Raw genomic sequence first — 11,875 nt, 5'->3', positions numbered from 1 at the left:
CTCAAAGATGGGAATAACCTACTTGATAAGTAATCAATATAATAGACCATTAGTTCACGAAGTCAGTTTGCCGACGGCACCTTTATCTGTGCTACTATATGTATCTGTTATTGATGGCTGCATATAAAAGATCGAATAGTACGCCAATTTTGAAAGGCGCACTACACTTTTCGACACGTTAAAAACTACGATGGCGCTCGAATCTGGAATCAACGAACGACAAGGGAACCATTACATTCAAGTATGTCTGTTCAGATTTTAGGAGATCAGGCCACTGAGGAAAGGGCTGAAAATGCCCGTATGTCAGCATTTGTTGGTGCGATAGCTGTGGGTGACTTGGTTAAGTCGACATTGGGTCCAAAGGGTATGGACAAGTTATTACAAAGTTCATCAGACATTGGAAAATCAATGATAACAAATGATGGGGCTACAATTTTAAAATCTATCCCATTGGATAATCCTGCGGCCAAAGTTTTAGTGAATATTGCCAAGGTTCAAGATAATGAAGTGGGTGACGGAACAACTTCTGTGACCGTTTTGAGTTCTGAATTATTGAAAGAAGCTGAAAAGTTGATTGAGAGAAAGATTCATCCCCAAACTATCATCGAAGGTTACAGAATAGCACGTAATGTGGCTCTTGAGGCATTGGAAAAAGCTTCTGTGAACAATGGTTCCAATGCAGAACTTTTCAGAAAAGATTTAGTTAACATTGCAAGAACCACTCTTTCATCGAAGATCTTATCACAAGATAAAGAGTTCTTCTCGAACTTAGCCGTTGATGCTATTTTGAGATTAAAGGGCTCAACTGATTTGAACAATATTCAAATCATCAAGAAGGCTGGTGGAAAGTTGTCTGATTCTTTCTTAGATGAGGGTTTTATCTTGGAGAAGAAGTTTGGTATTAACCAGCCAAAGAGAATTGAAAATGCAAAAATCTTGATCGCCAATACCTCCATGGATACTGACAAGGTCAAGGTATTTGGGGCAAAATTTAAAGTTGATTCAACTGCTAAGTTGGCTGATTTAGAAAAGGCTGAGAAAGTTAAAATGAAGAACAAGGTTGATAAGATCAAGAAATTTGGCATCAATGTGTTCATTAACAGACAACTCATCTACGATTATCCAGAACAATTGTTTACTGATGCCAAGATTAACTCAATTGAACATGCTGACTTCGATGGTGTTGATAGATTGGCATTGGTGACAGGTGGTGAGGTGGTATCTACGTTTGATAATCCCGAAAGAGTGAAATTGGGCCAGTGTGATTTAATCGAAGAAGTTTTGATAGGCGAAGATGTTTTCATAAAGTTCTCAGGGGTTGCAGCTGGAAAAGCATGTACTATAGTCTTGAGAGGTGCTACTGAACAGGGATTGGATGAGGCTGAACGTTCATTGCACGATGCATTATCTGTGTTGTCCCAAACTACAAGAGAAACCAAAACTTGTTTGGGAGGTGGCTGTTCAGAAATGATCATGTCTAAGGCAGTTGACCAAGCTGCAGCTAATGAGACTGGTAAGAAGGCTCTCGCAATTGAAGCATTCGCCAGGGCCTTGAGACAATTACCTACCATCTTGGCCGATAATGCCGGTTTTGATTCTTCAGACTTGGTCACGAAGTTAAGATCTGCCATTTACAATGGCATGACTACTTCAGGCTTGGATTTGTATAAGGGAGTTGTTGCTGATATGAGGGACATGGGAATTGTTGAGTCTTTCAAATTGAAAAGGGCTGTTGTTTCATCTGCTGCAGAAGCTTCTGAAGTGTTGTTAAGAGTTGATAACATTATCCGTGCTAAACCTCGTACAGCTGATAGAAACCATTGAGTATATAGATAATTTAGTAGGGCAGTACAAGCTAGATCCAATTGAACGGCACAATAGGAACAATCGTATCCAACGCTTTAGAGTATCACTACAGTATGCATTCGAAAAGTGTGGCTACGCATACCGTGGCCAACGAAAACATTCTTACTCCGGCAATTCATACTGACACAAACAAACCAATGGGGCACGAGTTTCATTTGCGCGGTTTTTATTCTTTTGTCACAAGTTCGATGGCGCTGTTGACGACAGCTAGGTGCATATTCTTCCCTCGTCAATTTTTAGTTGGGTAATGCCAATTAACTCCAGGTTTCGAAATGATCGTTCAAACAAACACGTCCCACACTCAACTATACAATCACGTGCAACCTAACGGTCTGTCTATTGAATTCCTCTGCTATTCTAATGATCAATTGACCTCCTCCTTCTTGACTCGTGGATTCTTCGCCTCAAACACTGAGTTGCCCCACAGGGTGAAACGTACATGAATTGACTTGTGCCGCAGTTCGTCTCCTCTCGCCCGCATCAGTACCCCTTATTGCACTCCCTTAAATCAGCTATATGCAGGTTGAAAATAGCGAATTGCAGCCAACATACGTGACAATGTCACGTATTTCAGGGCAATTTCAATCGATCGTGCCTGGTGAAACTTAGCATCGTCATATTCAATTGTGGCCGGAATACGATCAATCTGAATTAGCTACTGTACATGTGTAGTACCTGCACCTCGCTGCAGAGAGTGGCCATTATTATGTGGGCTCAGCTTTGGTTATTATACCAATTGTGGAGTTTCTTTTTGAGCACAATTGTTCAGGCAGTTGCACACATGGCCAGGTAACGTGGGTGGAAACATATATAATGGCCTCAATTGCCCTAGGCTTGTCCATACAAATCAAAAAATTTAAAAATGGTTTTTGGATTCGGTAAAGACGACGACAACAACGACAAGGACAACTACAGTAAGGATTCCTACGGGTCTTCCAACACTGACAGTTATGGTTCCTCTGACAGAAAGAGTGACAACTATGGTTCCTCTAAGTCTGACTCTTACGGTTCCAGCAATGACTCCTATGATTCTAGCAACAAGAAGTCTGGATCCTACTCTAACGATGATGACTCTTACGGTTCTGAAAAGAAGAGCAGTTACGGATCCTCTAATTCAACTTCTTATGGTTCCTCAAACTCTGATTCTTATGGTTCATCCAACAGAAAGAAGGATAACGATGACGACTCTTACGGATCATCTAACAGAAAGAGCGACAACTATGGTTCTTCGAACTCTGATTCTTATGGTTCATCCAACAGAAGAAACGATGACGATGACAACTCTTACGGCTCATCTGGCAGAAAGAGCGACACTTATGGTTCCTCTAACTCTGACTCGTATGGTTCATCGAACAAATCTGGAAACAGTACTTTCGGTTCTTCTGGTAGAGACAATGACTACGGTTCCTCCAAGAACGATTCTTACGGTTCCTCTAAGAACGATTCCTACGGTTCTTCAAGATCGTCTAACAATGATAACGATGATTCTTATGGAAGTTCAAACTCTTACGGTTCGTCTAACAGACGTAATGACAATGATTCCTCCAATTATGGATCGAACTCAAACTCTTACGGATCCTCTAACAGAGATGACGATTATTAGTTACTAAATGTTGTGACTTCCCAAGCAGCGGAGTTCAATGAATATATCTATATGAATGACAACTAAATGACTTTGCGAAGACGTGTAGATCAGTTACATAATTTTTGGTTGTGTTGCATGCAGCTCAATTTACTTCTGTAGTATCGTAAAATAAGTCGAATACACCATACGCTTTACGCGAACTTAGACCAAAATGTGTTGATTCGCTAAAAAGTTATAAATAATTCGACTTAGAATTGTTTAGACTACTTGGGAATCAGAAGATTAATTATAAGCATGGTTGAATCTGCCGATAGTCAAATCAAATTATTGCTGCAAAGGGGCATACAATATCTGAGTAACATACTTTCTTTTGTATCTCACAACCGATGCAACTGCTAGAGTGTTGTGCTTGATGCTGGTTGTAGCCAAATGATTTAACACAACATGATTTGGGATGGGTAAAGCTCCTGAATTATTATCCTTGTCATTTGAATTAAAGTTGTTCAAAATCACACTTTCTAAATGTGGAGGTAATTGAGGAGGGTGGAGCCAAGCTTGTTGACCATTTGAACTCTTTGATTGTTTATCGATTGCAACGTAGTACTGCTCCATAACCTTAGGGTCAGTAAAAATAGGAGGTATATCGTTAATATATTGGAATGCTTTTTTGTTTCCATTTTCATCTGCATCGACATCGTCATGATATCTGGAGTAACCATTGCCCATATCGTCATCATCATTCGTTAAACCCCACATTGAGTCAGTTCTGGTAGCAGTTCTCGAGACGGATGATTTACGAGTAGGATGCTGCGACAGTTGTTGAGTCAGATCATTGTTATTCTCCACCTCGCCCAATTGCTGTTCTTGGGCCAAATGCGACCGGATATGCTCAGGAGTTACTTCAACGTAATTGACAAAATTACCCATTTGGTCAGTTGCTGTAGGAAGAAAATCTGAAAATCTGAGTTCATTATCTATGACGAATCTGAACCTGTGAGTTCCAACTGGTAATCCTAAAGTTATGGAAAAATTATTGTCTGATTGTTTCGATAACCCTATCATTTTCCTCCAACCAGTAAACGAACCAGTAACGTACACTTTTTCTCCTCCTTGAACCCATTTAATTTCAACTGGAATGGTTACATTTGGATCTATCGTGGGCTCTATCGGTTGAGACAGTTCTTGTTGATGCGAATTGTTACCATGTGCTGAGGTTTGTGACTGTGCCAGATATTGGCTATGAGATTCTGACTGTGTCAGTGCTTGTGATTGCAGTGCGAGCTGAGTGGATGACTGGTCGATATTCATTCTGTCTTGATTATTACCTTCGTCTATGTTCATGCGGTCCAAATCAATGTCATCATTGAGAAGCAAGGTCGACTTTCTTCTTTGAGGTGGTGCTGCGTGTTCCTCCTTTGAGTCACCTGTTTTGTTCACCGCTGATACATCTACCATAGATACATCCTTTGTACCTGACTGGATATCCTCAGTGTTGCCATACATCTGTGCTTATTAGATTCAACTATCTGGCAACTGTTAGACTATCTTAACTTGAATGTTGTTGTTTATCACTGGTCTTTAATGTATTGGTATAATCTCTAAAGATCTCTTTTGACTTGTAATTGAGAATCTATCACGCAAAATAACCTCTGCTTCAGTTATACACCAAAGCCACTTTCACGCCTAGTGCAGGTAGATTATCAAAAAGGCTGCTGTCTCCCTCTGTTCCTCCGTCGTTCCTCATCATCAGCTATATTCGAGCGTCGCCCACCTCTGGCGTGCGAAATCCAAAAAATGTAGTCAGGCGGGTCCACCCACTCAGAGATCGACCCCATGACAGAGTAGAAAACATAATCTAGAACGCCTCCAAACAGAATGTTTAGATGTGACATTTCCCAACGAATATTCAATTTTTTAAGATATATCAGCAATTGCTCGTAGCTTCTAAAAGTCTTACCCAGTTCTCCTCTTTTCCAGTTTTCTAAACGTGAAGAGCGAATACTGAAAGTGTAAATCACAAGTAACTGGCTTGTAGTTGTGATTCATCCTTAGTGCAAATTACAATACAGAAGTTGATTTGAATCTTACATCTTGTCAATATTTCTGTCAGCTAGGGTCCTGGGCGAGTCTCAACCTCTTTGTTTGGATGACATTCCCGTAAATACTCTTATCCTTGAAACTATTTCCAAGTACTATAGACTGTCAGTAATTAGGAGGATTCTAAGACTTACTTTGTGTATAAAAGCAGGTACTCTGAAGAATTATTCTAAGAAAGAACTAGATTTGATAACTCAAGCGGGATGTCTACTTTAACTTACTATAACGCCTGTATTCATATCATACCTATAAAATGGCAAACAATCAATACGTATCCAACATAATGATCTAGCATAAGGAGAAATAAAACACGATCAATCCCTTCATTTTCCAGCTTAATTTGAGTTTCTCAAGTTATTCACATTCGTGGAAATAGCGTGATATATTAAGATCAAGACAACGGATGCAAATCCAAAGGTCAATGTAATAGTATTCAATTGGTCGTCAGAAATCATTGCTTCACCTTCTTAAACTGATGTAATGCATGTGGTGTCAACTTTTATCTTTTGATCAAGTGTCCTAGTCGCGATTGGTACACGACCAAATATCAAAAAAGAGGCGAGATGATCCTGTCACCCCGAGTAAATTCATACATTAAGAACAGCTAAAATACGCCAATAGTGTCTAATAATGTGGAGATCATTTCCGAATTTAAGTTTCATGTTCTACAGGCAACGACAAGCATATTCTTCAAAAGCAGAACAAGCTTTTATACAGAGGGTACGAGAACAAGAAAAGAAGAGCATTGATAAGGTTCCGGAATGGGAAAAGAGAGAGGTATCACTTAAGAAAAGGTATGGCAACTGGAATCCAACCAGAAAGTTGTCTCGTCAGCAAATAAGCGATATAAGAAACTTAAGCAGTCAGATGCCCCAACTCAAAACTGTGGACTTTGCGAAGCACTACAAAATTTCACCCGAAGCCGTTAGGCGAATACTTAGTTCAAGTTGGATCCCTAAAGAGAGTGAAGAGTCCAAGATCTTGGAGCGAGGTGAAAAACGCAAAACAGAGAGAAGGCTCGAGAAGCAAGAGATAGCAAACGAGATCCAAAAGGCTCGGTCAAGGTTCTCACACGCGAAAAGTATCAATCTAAACGACATCACTATTAACAACGATAATCTGTACTCGAGGAAAGTTTTGAGCCAAGAAGGGAAATTCAAGTACGATAGTAATAACAGTCATGGTTTTTATAATAAGAAGTTGAAGAAGAAGAATTCAAGAAAACCTTTTTCGCAAAGCGTGAGTGATGTCATCGATTGATCGGCTTTCAAAAATGAGGCCTCAACAATTACGAATTAATGTCCCAATATCTCTTACAGAGAACAATTTTCCATGTACATAGCTAGATATCAGTTGATGTAGGCAAAATATCAACAATATATTTACATAGTCCCACTTGTTAAAATAGTAGAATTTTACAAATTTCCTACAAAAATTAAAGAATTATGGCAAATTGCTTCCACAAGGATAAGTTTTACAGAGAAAATTAGTTCCACTATTAGTCGTATTCATTAGCATAACAGCTTTGAGCATAATGCTGTTTTTAAAATCATACTTCATATATTCGTAGGTTATTGTATTCGATCGTTCTTGGATGCTCTACAAAAAATTACCCCACGAATCACGTGACCTAATATTTGATACTTACCGAGGTTACCATGAACATAGTAGGTTGAACAACTCGGAGCTAACAGTACTTTTAATCAAATCATAATGACTGGAATTCCATTGCTCACAATACCAGAGGCAGCTTATGATCCTAGTTCATACTCCAAGAGATCTTCAAGGGGCGGAAAATCCCAATTGGTAGCATACTTAATCAAATTGACAAATGGTTCAGCGATTGGGTTGACTGTGGCTTACATCATTGGCTTGTTAATTCTCAAGCCACTCTTGGAAACCACAGCTTCCAGAAGGCTCGAAGTTTTGGAGATGTTTCGTGGCCGTCTTAGAGATTGTTATCTCAATCTAGTTGGACGGGTAAGTTACATTCCGATAGTTGGGATCAACAAGAATAATGGCGATGGAAAACTCTATGCAGACGCTATAGTTCAGACAGACGATTCTTACATTGACAGAACAAGAATAAAGACTGCGCAAGACAAGGAAGAAGAGCTCGAACATTCAGATAAGTTGAAACTGGGCCGCCTTGTGACAAAGATTACCAAACTCTCGGAAGCATTGGCCAGGTGTCATGCATATCTGACTACAGAAATATCTCATTATCGCACCACAAACTATGCCTTAAAGGAGTTTCAGAACAGATCAGACTTAGTGTACTTTAATAGTTCGGAGCTTTTTAGCGACGTCAAATCAGAGGATACTAAGACAAGAAAAAGGAATATTGCAGTCGACACCAAGAATGAGATCAGGCAAATCAAGGGACTTTTCATGAGTGGTCAAGTTTGAATTATTTGAATAGGACTCATATCAACTTGATCCTTTTTTATTTGAAGCCAGGTTTATAGTAATGCATCATGACGAAGTATTGTTGAATTCAGCATCGCTGAATCGAACGAATGATTGTAGTAAGTTGCAGATTGCTTTTTGTTAATATATCTTTGAAGTGAATAGCATACAGAGATATGCGCGCAATAACAAAAATTGAAATCTCAAGATTACGACTGTTCAGAACAACCTCAAGATGCCACAAGCCATACGTGACATCGGAAATTTGTCCGACTCAGAAAGTGGCCACATTCAAAGGGGAATGAACTCAGCGAGAGGACACCAAGAAGAAGAGGAAGAAGAGGAAGAGTTGGAAGATGATTTGGAGGACGATTTAGAAGACGAAGAATTGGACGATGAAGATATAGGAAACTCCTCTGAAGAAGATGTTGATGGATCAAGTGAAGTGGATGACATCGAAGCAATGACACGAGTAGACGGTGATACTGATGATGAACGCAGCGATGTGGAGGATTTCCGGATTAATGATCCTGATGACATCGACGACGATCTAGAATTAAGGGATGACGATGATGACGAAGAGTCCAAACCCTCTCCAAAGAAATTGACTATCAAGGCCAGTGCTAGGCGAAGTGATTCATCAAAGCCTCAAAGAGAAGTAAGGAAACGTCAATTAACTTATTATGAAGAGGATGAGGAGGAGGAAGAAGAGGATGAAGAAGATGACGTTAGAGGTACAGGCAAGAAAGCACGTAGATTACCAGAAAAAAGTGTCAGACCTCAGGATTTGGATGCAGACCTATTGTTAACCGATGAAGAGCAAGAGTACAACCCTCATGCAAATCCAGATGTATCCAAAATGACAGAACGTCAAAGAGCAAGATTTATGGAAGAAGAAAACAGCAAGAGTTTAGTTGCATTAGGTGAGAATCTTAAGGCAGCTAAAAAGAAACGCCCAAAGCGTAAAGAAACCGAAGAGGAAGCCAAATTACGGAAGGCAGAAAGTACGAGACGTCGTCAAGATTATAAGAACAAACAAGACGAGGAAGAGAAACGAGACACTTTGAACAAGTTATTGAAAAGAAGAGCGACCAAAACAAGGGCCACTCAAGATAAGGAAGGGCCAGTAGACACCAAAACTAGCTTAAAGACCCGGAGACCTACAATGGAACACTCAGCATTGCTTAGATACGTTACAAATACTAAAGCACTCAATGGTAATGCTACATTACTGTTCAATGCCTAATTGCTGGTTCAATAGCTAATGTATGAAAGGAAAAGTCACTCGTCGATTCGTAGTTTACCCGACAATCCAAGGATAACTTGATAAGTCGTTTGTAGAGATTAATGCTAGTTATAAAACGTAAGAGATCATAAGAGATTGTAAGAGACATTCCCTGCTCTTCCTATGGCAATCCCAATAAATGTCTCACAAGTAGTTTCGGCAAGCTCACCACTGGGCGACCGCCTAATATTTTCTCAGTTCCACCTGGAATGATTTTTTCTTCCCCGAAAATAAACTAAGATTGAGTTTATCAATCATCGACCAGCCAGCTTTATCGAGTTAGCGAAGATCACTACGCGTCCGCAGCTACTTCTCATAGTCAAATAGAGATTTAAGTTGGATGAATAGTGAAGCACTTTATTGATATGAACGGAAATCTTAACATGATGAATATGGGGATGAATATGGGGATGAACAACCAAGGAATGGTGATGAATAATGGAATGGTTCTTAATCCACAGCAACAACAGCAGCAACAACAGATCAACCAGCAAGAACAGTCGCAACAGCAACTTCAGCAACTTCAACATCAACAACAACATCAACCCCAGTTGCAACAACAGGGACCTCTTCAACAACAACAGGGCCCTCAACAACAAACCTCAGTTCCTGCAAATGTCCAGCAGCAATTGTACAATCAGAATCCTGCTGCATTTGCAGCAGCAGCAGCAGCGGCGGCGGCCCAACAACAGCAACAAAGAATGTCGATGAGTGGCCCCTCTGGGGTTAGCCCACTTCCAATGAACGGAATGCCACTTAGTCATCAGCAGTTAATGAACCAACATCAACTCCAACAGGCGCAGCAAGCACAGCTCCAATCACAGCAGGGAAGACCAGGAATGCAGAGAGCATCAACATTCCAGCAGATTGGAACAGGACCTGCCAAAGGCGGAAATCAATTTAATCCTGGCTTAGCAACGCCAAGCTCTGCACCACTTCCCAATTCTACAAATTCTGCTGGAGACTCACAAGGCCATACTCCACAAATGGGACATCAGGCTCAACCAAGATCGCAACCTCAATCCCTGAACCCTTCACAAGCGCTTCAGCCTCAGGGACAGAACCAAAATGGGCAGTTCAATCATCTCCAAGTACCTCAGCAAATGGGTTCCAATACAGCACAGAAATTACCCGGAAGTTTACCTAATAATGGAACACCTGTGATAGCTCATCAACAAACACCTCAGAGCCAACCTATGCCAGGTTCACAGGGCCCCATACCCGGCAGTAGCCAACCTACTCCTAATAGTGCCTTATCAGATCAAAACAAAAAAGGCGTCTCTGTGCAACTGCCAGGCCAGAAACATGTAATGGGAAACACTAGAAATATTAAAGGCCAGAGTGACCAACAGGGGCAACCACCACCAGCTCAGCAACAACAGCAACAACAGCAACAACAGCAGCAACAGCAACAGCAGCTTCAAAATGAACTTAACACTCGAATCTTGAAAAGGAATTTGGGGAATTCGGGTGTAATGAGAGTGTTGGATCTTATAGAACAATTATCCAATGAGTCTACTGAAAATTTATCTACCATCGAGTATTGGAACAGGCTTATTGCGACATACTTCTTACCTGCCTCGAGGATCAGATTCACAACTGCTCCTGTTCAGCAGTCTAATTCACCTACAGATAAGGATCCTAATCAAGAAATAAAAAATCCTTACGGATTGAATTATAACACGATCAAGGGAGCAGCTAGACAGTTCGAGTTGAACACCTGGACAGCTCCAAGATTCTTTGTTGCCAGCATTGTTCAAGGAAACGTGATCAAATTTACTGTTACGTTGCCAGGACTAAAATATCAAGTAATGAATAATGGTTCTATTTTCATCATTTCAAGATTATCTTTCCAATTCTTTTATCATGATGGATCTATCGCAACTATTCAAGGTAATCTAAAAATCTTGATGAACAGAGAACTCAAGATTGATTGGATTGATTGTCATTGTTTGAATTATCAGGGTTCAGTCAACTATAACGGGTTGGAGAGAAAATGGAATGAATATGTTTCAGAACACAAGAATAACAACGGAAATGAATTTTTGAAATATGTCCACAACACTTCTGAATCAATCAAGAATTCTTATGATTCTGGAATTCACGAGAATGCAATGAGAATTTTGAAAGTGGGGGATATAATGTCTAGTTTGAGATCGTTAATGGGATTTTCGATTTTGAACAATGTGAATTCTCCTTTGAAAGCTATTGAATTGTTCATGGCAGCAAATAATCAACAGTTTGCAGCAGCAGGTGCTGGCCATCAATCTCAACAATTTCCAAACCCCTCTATGAACGGGCAAAAATTGAATCAGCAGGTGCCTTCTTCACCGGATAACAACTTATTAGATGACTCAAAAAACTCAATGAAGAAGCGCAGAATGAGCAATTCAGTTGGTGCAGGAAGTCCATTGGCCTCGGATCAAAGCATGAAGAGAAGAAAGTGAGAGGCTCAAGCTTAGAGAAGGAAAACATTCGATATGATTGATTTCTCGAGAGCATTGAGTTAAAATGAGGCAATTCATTTCTTGGTAATGTAGTACTTTAATACTTTTAATAGAATAGTTTCAATCAAGAGGTTGAAAATCTAATGTAGCTCTGGATTATAGAGGTTAGTTGCAAGAACTCTACTC

General features: G+C 40.1%; 7 protein-coding genes across 7 annotated transcripts; 6 read left to right on the top strand and 1 right to left on the bottom strand.

Annotated features, from left to right (window-relative positions):
• Nucleotides 1–243: 243 nt before the first annotated feature.
• CCT2 (chaperonin-containing T-complex subunit) lies at nucleotides 244–1,824 on the top strand (the record flags this gene model as incomplete). The annotated part of the gene is made up of 1 exon (XM_020209268.1): nucleotides 244–1,824. One exon carries the CDS (start codon nucleotides 244–246, stop codon nucleotides 1,822–1,824), a length of 1,581 nt encoding a protein of 526 aa, XP_020067371.1.
• Nucleotides 1,825–2,532: 708 nt separating this feature from the next.
• Nucleotides 2,533–3,626, top strand: CANTADRAFT_139033 (uncharacterized protein). The gene is made up of 2 exons (XM_020206278.1): nucleotides 2,533–2,752; nucleotides 2,881–3,626. The coding sequence occupies exon 2, from the start codon at nucleotides 2,883–2,885 to the stop codon at nucleotides 3,474–3,476; it is 594 nt and encodes a 197-aa protein (XP_020067370.1). The 5' UTR covers nucleotides 2,533–2,752; nucleotides 2,881–2,882; the 3' UTR covers nucleotides 3,477–3,626.
• Nucleotides 3,627–3,775: 149 nt separating this feature from the next.
• Nucleotides 3,776–4,954, bottom strand: KIS1 (Kis1p; the record flags this gene model as incomplete). Its single annotated transcript, XM_020208917.1, has 1 exon — nucleotides 3,776–4,954. One exon carries the CDS (start codon nucleotides 4,952–4,954, stop codon nucleotides 3,776–3,778), a length of 1,179 nt encoding a protein of 392 aa, XP_020067369.1.
• Nucleotides 4,955–6,208: 1,254 nt separating this feature from the next.
• Nucleotides 6,209–6,808, top strand: CANTADRAFT_45976 (uncharacterized protein; the record flags this gene model as incomplete). The annotated part of the gene is made up of 1 exon (XM_020209272.1): nucleotides 6,209–6,808. One exon carries the CDS (start codon nucleotides 6,209–6,211, stop codon nucleotides 6,806–6,808), a length of 600 nt encoding a protein of 199 aa, XP_020067368.1.
• Nucleotides 6,809–7,222: 414 nt separating this feature from the next.
• On the top strand, nucleotides 7,223–8,034 carry PEX17 (Pex17p). Its single transcript, XM_020207236.1, has one exon. It carries the CDS (start codon nucleotides 7,262–7,264, stop codon nucleotides 7,955–7,957), a length of 696 nt encoding a protein of 231 aa, XP_020067367.1. The 5' UTR covers nucleotides 7,223–7,261; the 3' UTR covers nucleotides 7,958–8,034.
• A 167-nt stretch (nucleotides 8,035–8,201) lies between these two features.
• CANTADRAFT_24842 (uncharacterized protein) lies at nucleotides 8,202–9,358 on the top strand. Its single transcript, XM_020207235.1, has one exon. The coding sequence runs from the start codon at nucleotides 8,259–8,261 to the stop codon at nucleotides 9,201–9,203; it is 945 nt and encodes a 314-aa protein (XP_020067366.1). The 5' UTR covers nucleotides 8,202–8,258; the 3' UTR covers nucleotides 9,204–9,358.
• Nucleotides 9,359–9,488: 130 nt separating this feature from the next.
• Nucleotides 9,489–11,818, top strand: MFG1 (Mfg1p). Its single transcript, XM_020207234.1, has one exon. It carries the CDS (start codon nucleotides 9,626–9,628, stop codon nucleotides 11,687–11,689), a length of 2,064 nt encoding a protein of 687 aa, XP_020067365.1. The 5' UTR covers nucleotides 9,489–9,625; the 3' UTR covers nucleotides 11,690–11,818.
• The last annotated feature ends 57 nt before the right edge of the window (nucleotides 11,819–11,875 follow it).

Source organism: Suhomyces tanzawaensis, assembly GCF_001661415.1.
Source record: "Suhomyces tanzawaensis NRRL Y-17324 unplaced genomic scaffold CANTAscaffold_1, whole genome shotgun sequence".
NCBI classification, from domain to species: domain Eukaryota; kingdom Fungi; phylum Ascomycota; class Pichiomycetes; order Serinales; family Debaryomycetaceae; genus Suhomyces; species Suhomyces tanzawaensis.
The sequence above is the reverse complement of the archived record's forward strand: the minus strand, read 5'-3'. Positions and strand labels throughout refer to the sequence as shown.